General features: G+C 37.1%; 1 protein-coding gene across 1 annotated transcript; it reads right to left on the bottom strand.

Moving 5' to 3' along the window:
• Positions 1-11220: 11220 nt before the first annotated feature.
• On the bottom strand, positions 11221-15251 carry LOC116163907 (mitogen-activated protein kinase kinase kinase 15-like). The gene is made up of 3 exons (XM_031478038.1): positions 14874-15251; positions 14536-14817; positions 11221-11550 (listed from the first exon to the last, which is right to left on the bottom strand). The coding sequence occupies exons 1-3, from the start codon at positions 15249-15251 to the stop codon at positions 11221-11223; spliced, it is 990 nt and encodes a 329-aa protein (XP_031333898.1).
• Between the last annotated feature and the right edge of the window lie 5927 nt (positions 15252-21178).

Here is a 21178-nt window from a genome sequence, read left to right as displayed (position 1 = left end):
AGCATTCTTGTAGGGAGTTAGCGTGCACAACTATATCGTCAAAATAAGAGACAACACCCTCGAGACCTTGAAGAGCAGTATCAATGAATTTTTGAAATTCGTTGGGAGCCGTTTTAATTCCAAACGCGAGACGTTTCATTTTGTATGTACCGCGATGTGTGGAAATTGTTTGCAGCTTTTGACTTTCCTTGTCGACTAGCAGATGTTGATAGGCTTTATGTATATCGAGAATACAAAAGATTGCACTACCTCGGAGACTGTTTAAGACGTCGTCGATAAGAGGGATTGGATAACGAGCATTTTGTAAGTGCGGATTGATTGTCATTTTGTAATCAATACAGAGGCGTACATTTCCATCTGGTTTTGGAACGCAAACCAGTGGTGATCCCCATTCAGAGTAGTCTGTTTTTTCGATGAGCCCATTTTGTTCCATCAGATCTAACTCTGCTTCTACTTTTTCTTGCAGTGCATAGGGAATTTGTCTGGATTTCATAAAAAGTGGAGCCATATGATTGTCTTTGACACGGAGCGAGCAAGCAAAGTTGGGAACGCAACCCACTTTCTGTTCGAAAACATCATAGAAAGATTGCATGATTTCGTTCTTTAGTGTCTCAGAATTGGAGGTTGCAAGATGTGAGATTTTATTTGTGGGTGCATTTTTAATATCTACAATTCCTAGTCGTCGAAGCCATACACGTCCTACTATTGCTGCATAGGGGGCAGGAACTACGTACAATTCTTCGACTGATTTTGTGTTGCCGTATTCTATTGGTACTTGGATCACCCCCAAAGGAGCAAACGTTTGTTCCGTGTAAACTCGAAAAAGTACATTTGTGGTTTTCAGAGGAGACGGATATTGAAGTTTGTTAAAATCATGTTGATTAATTAAGGTGACTGGGCTTCCTGTGTCCACTTCAAAGTTTATGGTTACCGAACCTACTTTTATTGGGACCATGAATTTTTGCGAGTCTTCGGATAATTCAGTTTTGTTGATATTTATTACACGGTTTACGTTAAATTGAGGTTCAATAAATCTTAATTCGTCCGTTTCACTTTCGATTCTTTTAACGCGCACAGAGTCTCTATTTACTTTAGATTTTGATTGAGTTAGGGTCATAATGCACACTTTAGATACGTGTCCTATTTTATTACATGCAGAGCATTTTAATGATTCACGTTCGCGGAAACACTCCCGAGTTCTATGGTTGTCTTTACCACATTTTAAACAGAGTCTATCTAGTCCTAGGTCTTTATAATTTACATGTGAATGTGACTGTGTTGAGAAGTAGTCCTACGATTTAAACGAGCAAAAGTTTGATTGCTTGATTTCAAAAAAGTTTTCGAGGCGTTGTCGATACGAGTCAAATGATTCCTTTTCGCCATCGAACGTTTCAAAGTTTAACGATTGAGTCAATAATAGATTGGAAGTTTGTGTTTGAGACGGTGGTTGTAATTGAGTCGTCAACCTATCCATAAATTGTGTTAGAACGCCTACCAGTTGGGAAATGTCTTGAGATTGAGCCATTTTATAACCTACAATATGATATGTATAATATCTTTCGAGTCTGTGGTTTAATTGCACGTGTCTATCCCATCCTCGTCGCCAGTTTGTCGTGTATTTTATGGGATTATCATTATTAATTATGGACCACAGCACACATTTTGAAACGTCATTCTTTACTTTATCCCCCTTGATCCATACCAACCGACGAATGCAAAAGCGACTGTTACAGTGTTGTCAGACTTACAAATACATAATAGTATATGTAGATCTGTATGAATTGTATGATTTGTTATATACCACGGAGCATCTACAATTTGCCGGAGTATTTTTGATTGGTTTCTTTGGATTAATAGTACATTTGTTTTAGAAGCACAGCCCCATAGCTCTACTCCATATGTCCAGATAGGTCGGATGACTGCCTTGTATATTAGAATTTTATTTTCTGTTGATAGTGTAGAGTAGATTTTCTTCCTATTAGCCAATTTAGTTCTCTTGCTTTGATGTCTATTTGTTTCTTCTTTTTTTTAATATGCTCCTTCCACGTCAGCTTGTTATCTAGATGTAATCCTAAGTATTTTGCCGTTTCCATCTGTGGTATCTGCACTGCACATTATTTATCACAACTGCTGGACATAATTGTTTACGGAGGGCAAATATTACATGTACCGATTTGTTTTCATTTACTTTAATTTTCCATTTGTTTAGCCATTGTTGTAGTTCAAACAAGTGAGTCTGGATATAATCTGATGCTATTTGAGGGTTTTCATGACTGGATAGAATTGCAGTGTCGTCTACAAATGTTCTTGTTGTTGTATTTTGTGTCATTGGCAGGTCTGCTGTGTACAGAATGTAGAGCAAAGGCCCTAAAACACTACCTTGGGGCACTCCAGAATTTATGGGGAAGTGGTCTGATGTTTCTTCACTTACTTTGGTTTGGAATGTTCTCTCGCTCAGGTATGATTTTAATATATTAAAATAGGCTGTAGGGAGTGTTTGTTTTTATACAGTGAATATTTTTTAAATGCGAACATAGGAGTTTGCATGCAATGTAATTTCCCTATGTTCGATTTTTAAAAAAAACAGATCAATCTATTGAGTAGTTCAAATGAGTAGTAGATACAATTGACAGCTGTCATATTTTTAAAAATATCGCTGTCCAATTTAATTTCGAAATCGATTAGGTGATTGCTTTATAGAATGTCAAGAAGGACACTTTGAACATTTATTGTAGTTGTTTTCGTTATTTATGTTCTTATTTTCTTCATTTATGTATTGAATAGATCAAATTAGTAGAATACCAGGTGCACATGACCTGCAAATAATTGAAGGTTGGTTCACAATGAATTGTGGTGTCAGTACGTGGCCTGTGAGGCCAAGTTATCGTAAGTTTAAGAAAAATTTATCCTAAAGTTACTATGACCTCACATGGCTTCTTTAAAAAAAATCTTATCGAGTGCTCTTCATCATGAAAACTATAGAAACCGTTGCTGTTCATAGTCACGCAAGTTGCGCGTTTTGATGGTGGGAATGTGAACCGCGCACACTACATAGATTGATGTGTTTTTTTAAAAATCGAACATAGGCAAATTACATTGCATACAAAAGCGTATGTTCGCATTTAAAAAAAACTCACTGTATAGTAATCCAGGATGCCATACTTTGTCAAATGCTTGGCTAACGTCAAGAAAGACCGCTGAACAGTATTGCTTATTTTCAAATGCATTGTTAATAACTTGTGCGATTCGATGGACCTGCTGTACCGTGGAGTGAGCGCGACGAAAACCAAACTGATGTTCCGGAATCCAATGTTGGGGCTCAAGGTCCTCATTAATTCTCCGAAGTAATAGTTTTTTTTCACTACTAGCGTCTGATGACATGATTATTAACCTTTTTTCCACTTGTAAAGTAGGCTTTCTCGGCATTTGTTCCAAGTGGTTAATAATTTTTTATTATTAACTAGTAGTCAATAATGAGAACTGTCACGCTGTCACTTTTAGAAAACACAACCCGAAATTTCGCTCAATAAACGTTTAGACAAGTTCTCTAAAACGAATAATTGCCACCATTCGCAATTTCCAGAGAAATTACATACCTAAAATTATCACATTTTGAAAAAATTCGAACGAAATTACTCTTTGAAAAATCTCAATGACAGAACAAAATACGGCCTGTTTGACTTGTACTCCCACGTACTTGATTGACATGTTAAATTAAGAAACAAACAATTCTGTCCAACCGTTAACTCTCTTATCAATATAATATGTTAATTTAGAGGATTTCAAGTGCTAGTAGTGAAAAAAAATAGTATATATACCACGGTAGAGAAGTCTATTATTGCCTTCGCACCTTACACCCCTCGGCGCAAGCGCCTCGAGATGTAATCTTGGTGCTCAGGCAATAATAGTGGACTTCTCTACCTTGATATATAATGTACTATTCTAAAAGTTTGGAAACAACTGGAAGCAAGCTTATAGGACGATAGGAGGCAACATCCGTTGGATCTTTTCCTGGCTTACCAATCATTATGATTTGTGCAACTTTGAGACATTTTGGCCAATATTCAAGCCTCAGTATCGCATTATAAATATACGTTAATAATACAATGCCCTTTCTTGGGAGTTCACTCAGCATTTTAGCTGTTATTTGATCAATACCAGGGGCCTTTTTGGGATTGAGCTTTTTTATTTCAGCAGTTATTTCCTTTGGGGTAAATGGTTTAATTTTTCAATATGGCTCTAAAGGAGTGGATATATTTTCTTCAATTTCATTATCTGGTTCATTGTCTAGTGGTTGAAAAACTGTGGTGAGGTGCTCTGCGAATAGGTTAGCCTTTTCTTTGTCACTCTTCGCCCAAGGTTCGGCATTATTTTTCCTTATTGGTGGTACATTTAGTTTAGGCTCCCTTGAGTTTTTGATTGGTTTCCATATAGAATTATCAGTTCTAGTTAGATTGGATATATATATATTGGCTCAAATTGTTCATTTCTTACTTCTCTAAGTTTTGCCTTTAACCTATTACTCAAGCGATTGTACACATTTTTATCGGCGGGTGTGTGACTCCGCTGCCAATTTGCTCTAGCACGTCTCTTCTGTGTAATTATTATTTTAATTTCTAGTGGTATGTCATTATTTAATTTCTTTTGAGGAACTTTTGGTGTCACTTGCTGTAGGTACAGCTTTTTGCAGATTTATATTGTTCTGTAGCTATTTTTATTTCTTCAGGCTCTTTGAGTCGAATTTTGAGGTCTATGTTTCCACACACAACGGAATATACGAAGACCAGCCTTAAGGCACGCCAGTTTCGCGCAAAATTGACGTCGACGGACGACGTTCTTGCTGTTGTTGGATTATTGCATATATATAAGAGAAGTATATGGATAAACGAGTGGACACGCCTATCGCCAACGTTAGTGGATGGAAATATACTTCTGTCATTAGTTGGGAACTAGGCGCTAATGCGCTTGCGTGTTATTATGTAGTGTTATTTACCAAGCATTTACTCCAGTTTGACATAACGGATTGAGGTTAAATTGTTTGTTTTGTTTATGAGTTATTGAACTTTTGTTTAATTTTAATAGTAAAGAAGCCTTTCGTAGTTATATAAATCAGTATACGTAAGTGATACACAATAATTGTAAAGGAATACCTAATGTTTGGCAATTTTAGTGTGTTCATTACTTAGAAATAAAGAAATGCAGGTACTTGTGGGAAAGTGGATTCTTCGGTTTCATGGCACAAGTAAGTTACAATGCAATTATCTGCAATCAATTCATTTATGCCATACTTGTTATTAGATTCCCAAGTGAAAAAAGCAACAAGAATCGGTGACTGCAAGCATGTGAACTATCGGAATTCGATGATGTAAAAACAAGGTTGTGTTCTCGTCATTTTAACCGCTATGACTGCATTGATTTGGATGCACGCAAGCATGATGGGGGCACGAAGTTATATGGGGGTCACTTAACACCTAAAAGATTTCCAACTCGACAATGTTAATTTTATTTTAAAATCAGTAAATGTCTTTAATTTAATTGTGTTTCTTTGAACATTGGTAATGTATCACTTTATATTATAGCTGATGCGAACTTATCCAATTTCATGTTATATTCAAGATATAATCCCTATAGGTATATTATTTCAATTGCAATTTAAGTTTCTAAATCGTTACAAAGTTTGCCTTCGAAGTTGAAGGGTGTAACCGTAAACAAACTCCGCTGAGGAAGCTCGAAAGTTCTCCGTGAAAATGCTACAGTTTCCAAGCAGAACGATACGGAGTACCTTGAACCAGAACGCACTGGGTGGCACGTGAGCGCTGATTTGAGTTGGCAGTGAAATCATTCAAGTAGGCCATTGACTGCAGGTCCCGAATCCTTGTGTGCCGAAAACAATGTTGAGGGCACAAAAAAGGGAAGATTCAAATTGTCGTCGCTGATCGGTGAAGATGCTAGTAGGGGAATCGAAGCGATATAGTCAACAGGTAAGAAACGCTTCGGCGGCGATTGGTCTTGGGAGGGTGGGCCTCGGCCAGCTAGTATACTTATCTAAAGACATCACAGGATCAGACAATAGTGATAGGAGTCGGCAGGTGGAATGGGGCCAATGTGGTGAATATGAACTGCATGAAGCGAATAGAAGTCTGGGTGAAGTTTCCGAATGGTGCGTGGTTGTGTTTACATATGGTAATTGCACACAATAATGGTTTAATAAAATTTTAACCCTATTTTCGAGTTATAGGTTATGAAATTTGAAATTGGCGCTACTTAAAAGTAGGCGGAGAGAAGTAAATATTTACTTGGGGAGTTTGCGCATAAATACAGAGTTCAGGACTAAGGAATAGGGCAGCTCTCTTTTATGGCGAACAATTTGCACATTGCAATCATAGGCGGTTATCCATATACTTCTCTTATATATATGGATTATTGTTAGCTGTCGAAAGTAATAAAAAAAGAGTGAAGCGAAAGTTCTGGACTATAAAGACTAGTTACAGAAAAGGAAATATTACTCCCATCTAAATTTATTAAAAGAACTGAGGTTCAGTCCGAAAGATTGGCACAATCGCCTCGAGGCGATCCACACAATACGATCGGCCTTGGGACGCTATAAAAGAAGAGGCAAATCGAATGAGATTTTGTATTGAAATTTCCCGCCTCCAGGGGTGCTATTCTTGACCTCACTCGAATTGATTCGTATTCGTTTTAAAACGATGTATGAAAAGTCGCATACGACTATCATTCGCTATTCATGTGTACCCTTCGTAACCTTTATCATTTCAATTCGAATGATATGTTTGGCAACGTAGAAATTGCTAGTAGTTTCCTTGACAACAGTTTGGTGACGACACAATTGAACTGCAACTGCTTTCTCATAGCTGCGTAAATTGCAAAAAGTGCTTACAATGGTTGCGAACAGTGAATTCTATTATAGTTTGTTTTTGGTTGCGAAACAGCTAAATATGATGAATTTCCAACAACTAATTGGTAACTGCTTCACCCTCACGAAAAGAATGAATATGCTATATGATGCGCTGTAAAGCCAGACTCAGATCGAGAGACTCGTCTTAAGACATGCACGTGCGTTAATTACGTAAACGATGGTTCCTGTAGGACGTAGGTACATATCGATAAGTTCGGATAAGAACTCTTTGCTGCAGTTTCTTAAATCTCCCTTGGTAAATGTATAAATTCGAGTGGCTTATTCCGCTCGTTGTAAAAACGAATGATATTTACGAATTCGAAATATTCTCGAACGGTCAAGAATACCATTCGATCAAAGTTCATCGTTTTGGTTGACAAAACGAATGACATTGATAAATACGTAGAGTCAAGAATAGGGCCCCTGGCGTCTGATGCGCAGGAAAACCTCAACAGAATTCTCCATACACATATAGAGGTTTCCTTGAGGTCTTGCGCCTCGAGGCATGCCTTGGGTTTTCGTTGCGTGTGGAGCCGCCTTAACAGCTTTCATTCTAAGTGTGTTGTTCTATGGCTTTGTAATACACAAATAGCTATTTCTGTAACACAAACAGTACATTCATTGAACATGTACTAACTACAGATAACAGTTAATTGGTAGTGCGCATATTTGTGTTCAAATCATGGTATTGCAGCTCCTTCTAAAGTGTGTGCTTCGTGCAGATGGTTGTCTTCGGAGAAATTCCGGCCATCTCATAATCTTTTCTATAATCCCACCAGATTTCGGTTGGCAGCTTTTTGTAAATAACATATTGGTCCGTATGAATAAAAGTGAGCAAATGTTTATACTTGCAAAATTCAAAGTAAGTACTCATAAGTGCCCCTTCATACTGGTTTGTTTAGCAGCACCGCATTGTGTCCAGTGTGAAGGAGCACTTACGAGTATTTACTTTGAATTTTACAATTATAAGGATTTGCTCCCTTTTATTCATATGGGCCAATGTATACATAGAGTGCTTCTTATTGATAAAGCATATTCATAGGTTGTTGCTAAGGTTGGGGCATCTCATGGTATCACAAACTTAGACTTTTTGCCAACATTTACAGCTAACAGAGTAGAGTATACTATTTACCGGATGAGTCACTGCAGTAGCTGAATCGCATAGGAAAATTTACTGACAACAGCCTAACGAACGATAGCACAATTTTAATGTCTTTTACGTGACCAAAACAGCTTATGAAACTTGTTCATAGTGATGCCACGACCGAGCGTGAGAAGCGCGAACTCGGCAATCTTGAAATCTGGTGGATTTTGATCAATGACCCTTTTGCGGACGTGATTGGTTTTAGTAACCGCGGTCTATTGGTTAATCATCAAAGCTCATGGAGCATATTAGCTCTGTTTTGGTGCGTGTTGAAAAAGCTTCTTAAAACAAACATAAACTATATAATAAAATGTGTATACCTACAGTCATATTCACTTAGGGCCGGTATTTCCATCTTCGGATAAAGTAGTAGATTCGTATCTGCAAAATAACTTATACCGGCTGATATCTTCCGTTTATCTATCTGCGGGTATTTGCATCAGCGTGCGGTATAAATATATCCCGTAGATAGCTACCTAACCCTAGCCAATGTTGCCGATTTTAGAAGTCTGTAATAGAAAAAGATAGCGAACGGCAGGGTCATATATTAGAGCAAGATAGCTTACTACTTGACAATTTGAACGAATGCTTTTGTTTTGGAAAGAAATTCGGTGACTTGTAATATACTTGACAAACGTAAATTACAGAATAAGCTTTACTTATGAGTACTCTGAACATGAACCAAAATCGTGATGTAAATGCACCGCGTAGAAAGAAAAGAACTGCTAATTTCAGCACATCTGAAAATCGTGTGCTTGTGTCAAGAAAATCTTGATCCATTTGGAATCTAAAATAGGTTACCTATCCTTCAAGAAAACATAATATGTATTTGCGTACTTCTACTTATATACTTCAATTTCTTTCTTCCTATTTAGTAAAGGTACGGTTGGTAATTTCGCAAATTTTTAAAACGTCACCAGTTTACTAGAAATTTGACGCAATATCCTGGGGTTATGTTGATAACTGCAGAAAATCTACCCAATAACTTTATCTAGAACTTATCCTGCCGATAATATTTAAACGAGGTTCGAAATACCCGAAGCGAGGCTAACTGTCGGTTTACCTGGAAGATATCTTATACTTGACTTTATCCCAAGATGGAAATACCGGCCCTTAGAAATAGCCATAGGGATTTCCTATGTCTAGTTTTAAAAAACAAAAACTCTTCTGAAGGATGCCTAATTTTATGCAAACAAAATATCTTCTTAAAACAAATGAAGATTTGCTATCACATTAGAATATTGTTTTAATTTTTTTTTAATTTTCGTTCATGTGCGATGTACTTATTCAACTGAAGGAAAAGTTGATATGGTCAATTGGTACAGTGCCAGTAATAGTTTAAAGAGCGTCAGAGACTTATTTTCTGTGTTGATAGCTTTAAAATTAGTGGTTATCTAAATGCGATCCTCATACGACACCGTAAACAACCCTCAACTTTAACGGAGGATTTGAAATTGAATGTCATCATAACCTAAAGCATACTATTTGCTGTCGTTTTTTATTAAAATCTAGAATGACAATGCAAAATGCGCGCGCATGTTATTTGGTTGTATAAAATTACGCGCCTTTCAGAAGCATTTTTGTCATTTAAAAGTAGACATAGGAAATCCTTATGTCTACTTCTAAATTAATAGCACTGTGAATGTAGAAAAATTTTAAAAATGAATATTGAAATATTAGGTTTGTTTACTGTTCAAGTATTCACAACTGAATAAAAAAAAGGGAATTATTTGTGGGTAATAGAAAACACGATTGGATTGTTCAATGTGTTTTTTTTTGTAAGTTAAAACAAGTGATGTGCCGTACTGTTAAAAATGTACATCCCTGGGTACAGATATGTACTTTTTTTCTTAAGGCCCCCCTTCACGTGCAGTTTTATGTCAGTTTTGGACTGACGCTCCTTCAGTTAATTCCAAACTCGCACGTGAAGGGGTTAAACATGCCAGGCGCGCTTCAGTTGCGGCGCGGAGCGAAGAAATCAAATCAGACTAAATTCCTGGCGCGAACTGACATGCAGCAACAGCAAGATGTGAGCATGTAGATGCGCTCAGTTCTCACATCGGGATTGACACAATATGACAAAGGTGGAGGTAGTACGCTTAAGGTGTGCAAAAGAGAGATAGCTTTAGTAGAATGTAATTGATGAAATTTAGAATGGGTAGTCCTATGTTTCCCGGGTTTCAGGGTTTGTTTGATTTATCTCCTTTAACAAATCAATGTGTGTGGATTCATTTCTTCTCAAATACCATAGTTTCGACCAATACTTTTTTCTCTTTCTTCTTACTTCTCTTTCGTCGTCCACCAGCAACAAAAAAGCAATTGCTTTCCTCTTCTTCAAACTTATTCTTTAACAGCACTGTTGCACTACTAGACCCGGGAACAGAATAAAACTGAAATAAATTAAAAATCAAGCGCGAACGTGTAGATGCAACGCATGTCACACATCGGGAGCGCGCGCCAAGAATTCAAGATAAGAACTGCACGTGAAGGGGGGCCTAGTCTGTGCCGATTTGCGTTATATAAAAACTAAAGTTGATGCTGTGTAACGCAAGACTCAACCAAGGTTGGTATAGACTCAACTTGCATGTTTTTGTTTTCTTTATAGTTTAATATGACACGAGTCAGCAATGACTACGTTTACGTTATTTGATGACAAGAAACGAAAAAAAAAGATAAAAAACTCACTGGTTAAAGTTAAAACATCATTATTACTTGATTCCGGGGTGGTGGCAATTTTAATCATTTACTATTTATTGTATACCAAAATGACTACATATCCGTTTATTAGAGGGATATCAGATAGCGATAATTAAGGGTGAGTATTATATGCATTTATTAATAAAAAAAACTGAACAAGACAAAACATTTGGTAGTAACAAATGTTGTAACTCACAGTAAGATGTAAATAAAATTTGCTATGTATCCAAGTACTAATAAAATATGCCAGCATATATACAAATAAAACACATAATTCAATTAAATTAACAACACTTAAAAAAATAAAATTACTTTTAAGGCACTTAGTAACAAAACAATAATAATCATTATTGTTAAAAATATGGAACATTAGAGGTGTTTCGCAAATAAAATCTATAAATTAAAACAAAAACCTATTCGTTAAAATAAAAAAAAACAGTCTTGAACAAAAATAAAAGGCAAACTAAACTGTACCAGATATTTCTGAAATGTCTCCATTGCATAAAGACGGTGATGTTTGCCGATGATGAACGATCGCTCGCCAAATGCGAAGCTCAGGACCTCCTCGTAGGCCAACCTTATGTAAATCTTCTCTACTAATAATGTACAATACTTCTTCTAAAGTAAAACCCTCATTGATTAACTTTTGTCCTACGTCGTCTAATTCGAGTCCCTGCAACCATTGGTGTAAACGTTGGTCGATTTGTACGTCATCTCTTTGTTGACAACGGCATGACAGAATCTGTCTGAGAGCTTGGGCCTGTTGCTGGCTATTGTCAATTGATAGCTTTACCTAAAATATGATGGTACTTAGTCTAATAACAAATTTCAAATATCAATTATCATGGCGCAACAATCATAATTATATCATTAAAAATCACGAACATTTGCGCCATAAATGACAACTAAAATAAGGAAAAATTGCTCTGAAGAAGGTAAATATTGCAAATAATTTTAATTTATTCATTACAAACTGCAATGCTAACGATACATGCGTTGTCGACTTTCATGGCAAGTGTCAGATACGACTTTTTTGGGAAACCGTTCAAGACAATTTCTTTCAATTTTACACATTTTTAATTATTGGATTTAACAAAAATATTTTTCTACATATAGTCAGAGTAGGCATTTGCGCTCGTATGTGATAACGCAAACGTCATCTTTTTCTAGGAAAGTCACTAAGCGACAAAATAAAAAAAACGCTCGCTCTCCCAATTATTAACTATAAATCAAATATGCATTGCTCAGAGTATCCAATGACAACCAGTAAATGACATCTAAGATGATCTAAGATGTCACAGTGAAAGATGTATATTTTTGGAAATATGTGAATTGCTCGATTGTAGAAAAAATCTTGTGTGTAATTCGAGCGCAAATTGATTGTCGATTTCGAGAGATTGCCGCGCTCCTTCGTCGCGCGTCAACTGTCTCTTTCAATCGACAATATATCATTTTGCGCTCTTAATACACAAATAGCAATTTTTCACTAGTGGCGTCTCATGACATGATTATTAACCTTTTTTCCACTTGTAAAGTAGGCTTTCTCGGCAGTTGTATAAAGTGGTTAATAATGTGGACATTATTAACTAGTAGTCAATAATGAGAACTGTCACGCTGTCACTTTTAGAAAACACAACCCGAAATTTCACTCAATAAACGTTTAGACAAGTTCTCTAAAATGAATAAATGCCACCATCCGCCATTTCCAGAGAAATTACATACCTAAAATTATCACATTTTGAAAAAATTCGAACGAAATTACTCTTTGAAAATATCTCAATGACAGAACAAAATACGGCCTGTTTGACTTGTACTTCCACGCACTTGATTCACATGTTAGATTAATAAACAAAAAATTCTGTCCAACCGTTCACTTTCTTATCAATATAATATGTTAATTTAGAAGACTTCAAGTAGTAGTAGTGAAAAAAATAGTATACATATACCACGGATGGTAGAGAAGTTAATTATTGTCTTCGCACCTTAAAACCCTCGGCACAAGCGCCTCTGGATGCAATCTTGGTGCTCAGCGAGGTGCTCAGGGAATAATACTAAACTTCTCTACTTCTAAAACTATTTTCTAAGAAAACAGCAGTGGCGGCTGGTGTATAAGGGCTGCAGAGCTGCAGAACCACCAGAAAATTAAAAAATAAGCTTTACAGTTAAACCTATAATAATAAAATAAAGCGCGACAAGCGCGGAAGTTAAAAGGTGGCATAGTTTCCCAGCACAGTAAACGATGAGTCTCCGCGCACTAGACTATATAAACTTAGCAGTGCGATACGAGAAGGTGCTGCGCTCCAAATTCAAGGTTTCCCCGCACCTCGCGACACTCGCGGAGGTTATTTTTAGTGTGTAGCTTTAACGAGATTTTGAACTGCATCTGATGCAGCCCCAGCTCGGTTCTCGGTGAGAAATTGTTACTTGCGGATCAATTTTAAAGTTTTCGCGTATTGTTATACCTACCTATTTTTTTGTTTATTTTGATATTCGCATTAGAAATTCCTAGTTTATTAAATGTTAAAAAGTTTATAAACAACACCTACGAAAAAAATTAAATTAAAACAAGACGGACGTCCATTTCGCCTATATTTCCATTGAAGAAGAAGGCTCGAGTGATAAACAGTATATAGACAATTTAATCGCGAATTGTATGTTAAGAAACGAATCGATATGTGGGTGCCATAAGAAAAATGCTCTCTTCTCTTTCCCGTGTGCACTGTTTGGCGGAAATAAATCGTGTACACAAATTAGAGTCACCGATATTTAACACATTTGAGTAAAAAATAAGGAAACATGCCGATCCTATTTACATAACACGCTTTACTAGCCACGCCACAGTAAATAGAGAACAACTAGATTCTGCCTATTGGGTAAATATTAACAAAAATTAAGGAAGAAATGGCGAAATCTACTAACTAAAGTGATTGACTACATACAAATTTGTGAAATGTTTGAATTGGCACTGCGAGGACATGAAGAGACGAGTGTCTCGGAGAATCCAGGAATTTTTCGGGGTTCAACAAATATAAGTGCAGAGCTTGCAGAACCTCTGTATTTGTAACACACGAGCCGCCACTGGAAAACAGTATTGGTTTCTATGCCAATAAATTCTCATAATGTTTAAAGGTGATCCCTACATAGAATTCGGTTATGCGATTAAAGCAATAACAGAAAAAAAAACTTTCGTTTCGAGAGTGGAATAGTTTAAGATGGTTCTAAAGAAATTGATATTTTGGTTGTAAAGGATGCGGGAGGTTATAGAAACTCGATTGTAGAGTAGTCAAAATTTGCAATATTATTAGGCACTTCAATATCTTTTCATTTACCACTGATTAATTTAGTTTATAATTTGCATGTAGGCTTTATAATTCACGAAAGGTACGTATGGTCTAACTGCCTCGAAATAAATGCATCTCCCATCAAGGGGGCGTAATTCAAGATATGCTTAATTAAAATTTAGCCTGCCGCAATTATGCCTTGCGCTCATGTTCAATACCTTGCCTTACCTAAAATGTAGCCTTTCCGTAATTATGTTTCTGACCAACGTTAATTGCTATTAATTAAAAATAAGGGGTGCGCAATTATGCGCCCGGCTAACGTCAATTCTTTGTTTGCTCAAATATGCGAGCAGCTAAAGTAATGAATTATAGAAAACTAAATTGTGAATTCGTAATTCTTATGGAAAGTTTGGAATATTTATAAATTGTCAACAATCGACAGTCACTAGTCACTTATTTTTGATCGCCCGTTATAAGAAATAACTAAAGCCACTTACCAACGTCTGATACTGTTTGTGACTGTCTATTAATTCTTGTAGTAAACGAGTATTTTCTGCACGCAATTGAACCACTTGATCGCGGTAGTCATAACCAGCTGAACTCTTGCTCGATTTCGCAGAGTTGACCGTACTCGGAGAACTATGATTTGCTAAATTTTCGCCTAGTTCCGGAGATAAAACTGTAATAGCTGCCTGAACACCAGATCTCACCAGATTGTCTAAAGCAAACATCCAATGCGGTTTAATAGGGTGACGTCGAAGTACCTCGTTTACAGATTCCTGTAAAAGAAATAGAATGGAGATTTCAAACTAGTTGCGTAGATCCAAATACTAACTTGATATAGATATATGGCAAATTGCAGTTGGTTTATTGCGGTAGCGTCAAAGTCTAGCTCTTCCTTCAAGTGTCTCACAGTTGTTTCAATAACTGTTAACGACTGTTCAGTTAAATATTCTTTTAAGCCACCCATAAGCTTAGCTAAATGCTGCAACGTTAATACTGTTTCGCCTAAATACTTTGTTCTAATTTTCTGTATCCAAAGCTCGCAAATCTTTGCGCCGTCTTGCGCCAGGACTTTTGCGAGCGTTGTCCTTCGCTGGGAGTCTTTTTTTAAAAGATAAAATCCGTCGGTCTCTATTCCTACGTCGACCTCTGGCGATAGAAGAGTGCCCGTGGATCCCCTTCTTTGTTGGCTGTCACAGTCTGGGTCCATGTCTAGGGAAGGCGTAGACGCCAAACTGTCAAGGAAAACGGTCCACATAATTCGCCATAATAGGTTGAATACGTTAAGGTTAAGAAAAGACGAGTTAGTAAGATTGGAAATTGTAACGAAGGTAAAAGCAATGGTTACCTGTTGAAAGAGAGAGCGGCAGGCATTTGTATTGGCGGTAAAAGGGACCCTCTGCTATGTGAGCTGCAATCACAATTAACACCACAATAAAGCAAACACAGGTAAAAATATAAACAAGACTCACACGCTCACAAAATATTTACGCAAGGTTAAAGGTTATCAATCATCGTCCTTACCAAGAGTACTTAAAACTAAAATCATCTGCGTTAATAAGAGAAAGAAGACTGTAAAGATTCATGTCATATAAATAAAATATAAATAATAGGAAAACTTTGCGCACAATTTCCGTGAAAAGGAAGGATGGTGTGCTTATCATTATCAGTTTTATTCTATTACTTCCTGTTTGGGTTACAACTGGTGCAGACACCAGAACAGTCACTTGCTGATTTTAAAATATATTCCTTTATTATCCTATACGACGCATTACTGTCAAAAATTGCAGTTTTTTTAATCTCGACTACCACTTTGCATAAAAATGATCTATCTGTTTTGATTCTTGTAGTCGTTAAGAGTCGTCAAAATTTAACGACTGATAAATCTTCTGAAGGGTTTAATTAGTTTACAATCTTTAGAGTGTGTCTATTAATTAATTAATATCTACATCGCATATTGTTTGTTTACGGAAGCACACTCTATCGCCGCTAAGACATTGCGTCACACATTGTTTTCCCAGATAAGACACATTTTTCTTCTAATGCCTAAAGATACGTAGTTTTGAAATATTTTATAGGTCATGAGCTCACAAAATCGACTAGAACATTTGCCACTGATTTTAAAAACGCAATCACTTCTTCAAATACAGTTGTCCCAGATAGGAATGAACAGCATTTCGAGATACACACTCGGTTAAATTAGAAAAAAGTTGCGTATTTTAGGGCTTAGTAAAATGATGTTTTAAAAATTCGGAAATTCCCATCCGAAATTAGCCATATTCGTTTTTAGCGTATTTTCGTCAAAGTGAAAAATCGCTATTGGCTGCACTTTGACGTCCGTCCGTCCTTCTGTCCGTCACACGTACTCCTTCTAAACCACTGAACCGATTTTGGCGATATAGGGCTCATTTGAAAGGGCTTGGTCCAAGGATTCCGTGCATACCCATATTTTTTTCGTTTTGCGCATGCGCAGTGTCAGAAATTTGGTTTAACGCATGTGCAATGCTAACTTTTTTATTTATGAAGATATTTAAATGAAACTTTATATGTAAACACTACGAATATAAGTAAAATTAACGACGTTTTCAAAATAATGGTCTCGTTCATAAGACACAACAGTTGTGGTTTTATGTCACAATCCATACTTTGACATGTGTGTGTAGCGCTACTAAAAATGGCCGACGTAAAGAGCGTAAAAGTAGCGACGTAATTATAAGACGTATCGGTAAATGTTCCACAACAGTTGTGTCTTATGAACGCGCCCATTGTTTTGCGCATGCGCAATGCCAACTTTCTTATTTATGGAGGGATTTAAATGAAATTTTATACATAGGCATTTGGAATAAAGACAAATCTAACACCAGTTGCAAAATTTAGTTTTGCGCATTCGCAATGGCAACTTCCTTATTTACTGAAGCATTTAAATGAAATTAAATACATAGGCACTTGGAAAACAAGCAAATCTAACACCAGTTTTAAAATTTGGTTTTGCGCATGCGCAATGGCAACTTTCTTATTTATGAAAGCAGTTAAACGAAATATCATATGTAGGCAACTTGAATGAAACTAAAACTAATACCGGTTTCAAAATTACTGTTAACGCATGCTGGTATGTTTTATTTACGAAGGTATTCAATAAAATTTCTAATGTAGACAATGCGCAATGCTATTTACAAAAGCATTTAAAAGCGTTTCATGAAGAGAATGTGACAGCATTAACTATTAGGAAGAAAATACGCTCTCGTCATTTATGCTTGCATAAGGACTTTTTAGCTTGTTATTTTTTTCTGGAACTATTGAAAAAGATACCAAAAAACCAATAGGTAACACTTCTCATGGGCACTGTTTAAGCTCTACAAGATTTCATCTTTGAAAAATCATCATCAACTTGCATTTTTGTATGGACCGGAAAAAAATACATTCTGTATTCAGTAGCATTTGTTATTACCACTACAATGACGTATGGCACAGTATGATTCTTTAATAGATATTAGTTTGCACGTTATCAATTCTGTTTTTGGGGAATATTGTAATGCCAACGTATTAACAAAATAAAAAGATCATTTAAACCACAATAAACCCCTAAAGAGCATCTAAAAAAGCAACAGAGCACCTTGGTGTGACCCACGGTGTAAGAATCCGACGACTGTCGATTCAGGCGGAGATGGCTGTCCCCGATCATGCAACGCTTGCCGCACGACAGAGAAAGCTTGAGGCGAGCCATAGCCATCTCTGTCGTACTCACGGGTTCGCAGTAGTATTGGGTTGTAAAGGTGCTGTCCGTTTTGCGGTGTAGGTGTATCTATTCGTTTATGTGCCAATACTTGGAAGGAGATGTTGCGTACCTAATTGTAACGCAGGCTACGAAAGCAATGCAGAAAAGGTATCGCTTTTTAAAATCCCGGAAAGCAAGTTGAAGAGTGGAGTAAAATTATCCCGCGAAAAAACAAACGGTTAACCACAAAAGTTCATGTTTGCGCTAAACATTTTGTGCTTACGAATGTTTTATTTGCTGCATGCTCGTTTAATAAGAATTGTATTTTATTTGCAGAATCTTAGGGCCTTAAATTTTATTTTTATTTTCCTTTTTAACTAAGGTATCATTTTCAGCGGTTTTTTGGCGCTATTCGCCAAGCTGGAGGTGCTAATGACCACCCTACACTTTATTCGTTTCTCCAGTTATACCGTTTACTTTCTTTATACAGGGTGATTCCTATAGTACCTGCCACCGTTTGGGAGCGTGTAGGTGGTGCGTAGGGGAGTATTTTGATATAGGACACTTGGGGTCGGAAATCTAAAATAAGGGTGCCAGAGCCAAATTACCTTCTGGAATTTCGCGCCTGTAGGTAGGCAACCCAACCGGCCGGCGGTGCACACGGAGCGATCTCAGGCGGCGATGTGTGGCTGACACTTGATCAGAATTTTGTTTAAACCCACGAAATCCCGTCTGCAACGACGCGTATCAAGTGAATAAACACATGGCAATAGTATAATAATAGTTGGCTAGATGTAGGAAGTGCATTGAGAACAACGGTGGCCACGTTGAACACTTGTAAACGTTATTGCTTTTGACTGTTGTTTTCCCTCCTTCCCTCCCATGTCGCTTCCTCGCGCTAACTCGCTCTGCATCGCTCCGCGCGAAACGTCGGTCGGTTGGGTTGCCTACATACAGGCGTGATATTCCAGAAGATAAATTTGGTTCTGGCGCCCTTATTTTAGATTTCCGACCCCAAGTGTCCTATATCAAAATACTCCCCTAGGCACCCCCTATACGCTCCCAAACGGTGGCAGGTACTATAGGAATCACCCTGTATAGGCCAACTATGCAAAGTTTGAACCAAATCGGTCCAAGCGTTTGACACTTGTGTTCACGGACGGACGGACAGACGGACACCATCGACTCTCCTATAAAGCTTGCATTGCTTTGCTCTGCCGCTTAATAAACGTTGGAATTACGTGTTTATATTAGACTGATCAATGTATTTCACAAAATGTAGCTTGTTAAGGCAGAATTGTGCGTCAATCGAAATTGTGGTAGTTTACGTTTAGATAACGACAATTTTGCAATGCAGCACTGTCCGTATAGCTGCCTGCGTACCTATATATTCTCATCCATTGATTAATGCTACGTAAACATACTTACTGATGACGTCATAATACGCCGATGACGTGCGTACAAACTAAAGAAAATTCGAGGATACGTCATTTACAAGAACCATCATTGAATGCTTTTGACGACACCAAAATGTTAAAAATTGTTTACTATTTATCGGGTTGTTCGGAAAGTAATTTCGTTTTTCTTCAACAGAGAACCTAATTGTATTGTTTCACAGCCAATTTTACACTTAAGCCGCATAAACATTAAATATTTTGACAGCTGACATAGTAATGCTTGTATGGTAAGAGTTTTGTTTGATTCTTTGCCATTTTTTTGTTTGGTGCCCTATCAAAGATGGAAAATCGAAATCAGCATTTTCGGCATATTTTACTTTTTTACTATCGAAAAGGTAAAATGCAGTTCAGGCAAGGCGGAAATGATGCGATGTGTATGGAGAAGATGTACTGACCGAACGACAATGCCAAAATTGGTTTGCAAAATTTCGTTCCGGCAATTTCGATCTTGAAGATGCACCACGTTCTGGAAGACCCGTTGAAGCCGATGGAGACGAAATAAAGGCATTGGTAGATGCAAACAGTCAAATAACAACTCGTGAGATTGCTGAGAGGTTACATTTATCGAATTCGACCGTTCATCATCACGTGAAACGTCTTGGTTTTATTTCAAAACTTAATATATGGGTTCCACATGTTCTTACAGAGCGAAATTTGCTTCGGTGCATTAACAACTGTGATTTGCTTCTCAAACGTCAAGAAAATGATCCATTTTTGAAGCGTATCATTACTGGCGACGAGAAATGGGTTGTTTACAAAAATTTTAAGCGGAAGAGATCATGGAGTAAAAAAGGTGAACCAGCTCAAACCACTGCGAAGGCCGATATTCGCCAAAAAAAGGTTATGCTATCTGTTTGGTGATATTTCAAAGGGATAGTTTTTTTTGGGCTTCTACCGGACAATACCACGATTAATTCTGAAGTGTACTGTGGTCAACTGGACAAATTGAACGATTCACTTAAACAGAAAAGGCCAGAATTGGTCAATAGAAAACGTGTAGTGTTCCACCACGATAATGCGAGACCTCACACAAGTTTGGTAACCCGCCAACAGCTTTTACAGCTTGAATGGGATGTACTACCACACCCACCATATTCTCCAGATTTGGCACCTTCAGACTATTACTTGTTCCGGTCTCTGCAAAATTTTTGGACGGGAAGACCTTCACCTCAAATCAAGACGTCAAATTTCACTTGGACCAGTATTTTGCTAGCAAAGACCAGAAGTTTTATGAGCGTGGAATCAATGTCCTGCCCGAAAGATGACAAAAGGTATTGGACCAAAATGGAGAATATATAATTTAATAAAATGTTTATACACTTTAAAAAATTCGTCTTTCATTTTCACCACACAAAACGAAATGACTTTCCGAACAACCCCAATAGGACAGAAAAAACGTTTGTCATGAAATTTTTAACATTTTGGTATGTATATAGGCGTTAACAAAATGTCAAAATAATTCAATGATGGCTCCATTAAATAATATAATAAAGAATCATATTGTGCCATACATCGCTGTATTCGTAGTAAAAAAAGCTATTCAATATACAGGGTGACAATTTGAAAACTTACCACCCCCCATATCTTATTAAATAAACGAGATATTTAAAAAAATCAAAATCCGTTTCGGTAATTCGGAGGGAGAATCACAATGACATAGTTGGCGACGCACCCCCTCCAACCCCCTGCGCCCCAGCCACCCCAACTTTTAAATCTTAAATAGTGACCCCCCATGTGTGATAGTCGTTGGAAAGCTCTGAAAAAATGCTTTCCAACCATACCAAATAGCATTACATTTAGGTTAGTAATTATCGTGAAAATCAAAAAATAAACTAATATGATACATTTGAAATCTGTCGTATTTATAACGCAACCGGCGAACATAGACGAACTAAGACAGAGAATAATTCAAGAATGTCGAAATATTGCAAAACCAACATTTGAAAAGGTTCGACAAGAGTTTGA

This window comes from Photinus pyralis, unplaced genomic scaffold, assembly GCF_008802855.1.
Source record: "Photinus pyralis isolate 1611_PpyrPB1 unplaced genomic scaffold, Ppyr1.3 Ppyr1.4_LG2, whole genome shotgun sequence".
NCBI classification, from domain to species: domain Eukaryota; kingdom Metazoa; phylum Arthropoda; class Insecta; order Coleoptera; family Lampyridae; genus Photinus; species Photinus pyralis.
This window is presented reverse-complemented; position numbering and strand designations above follow the sequence as displayed.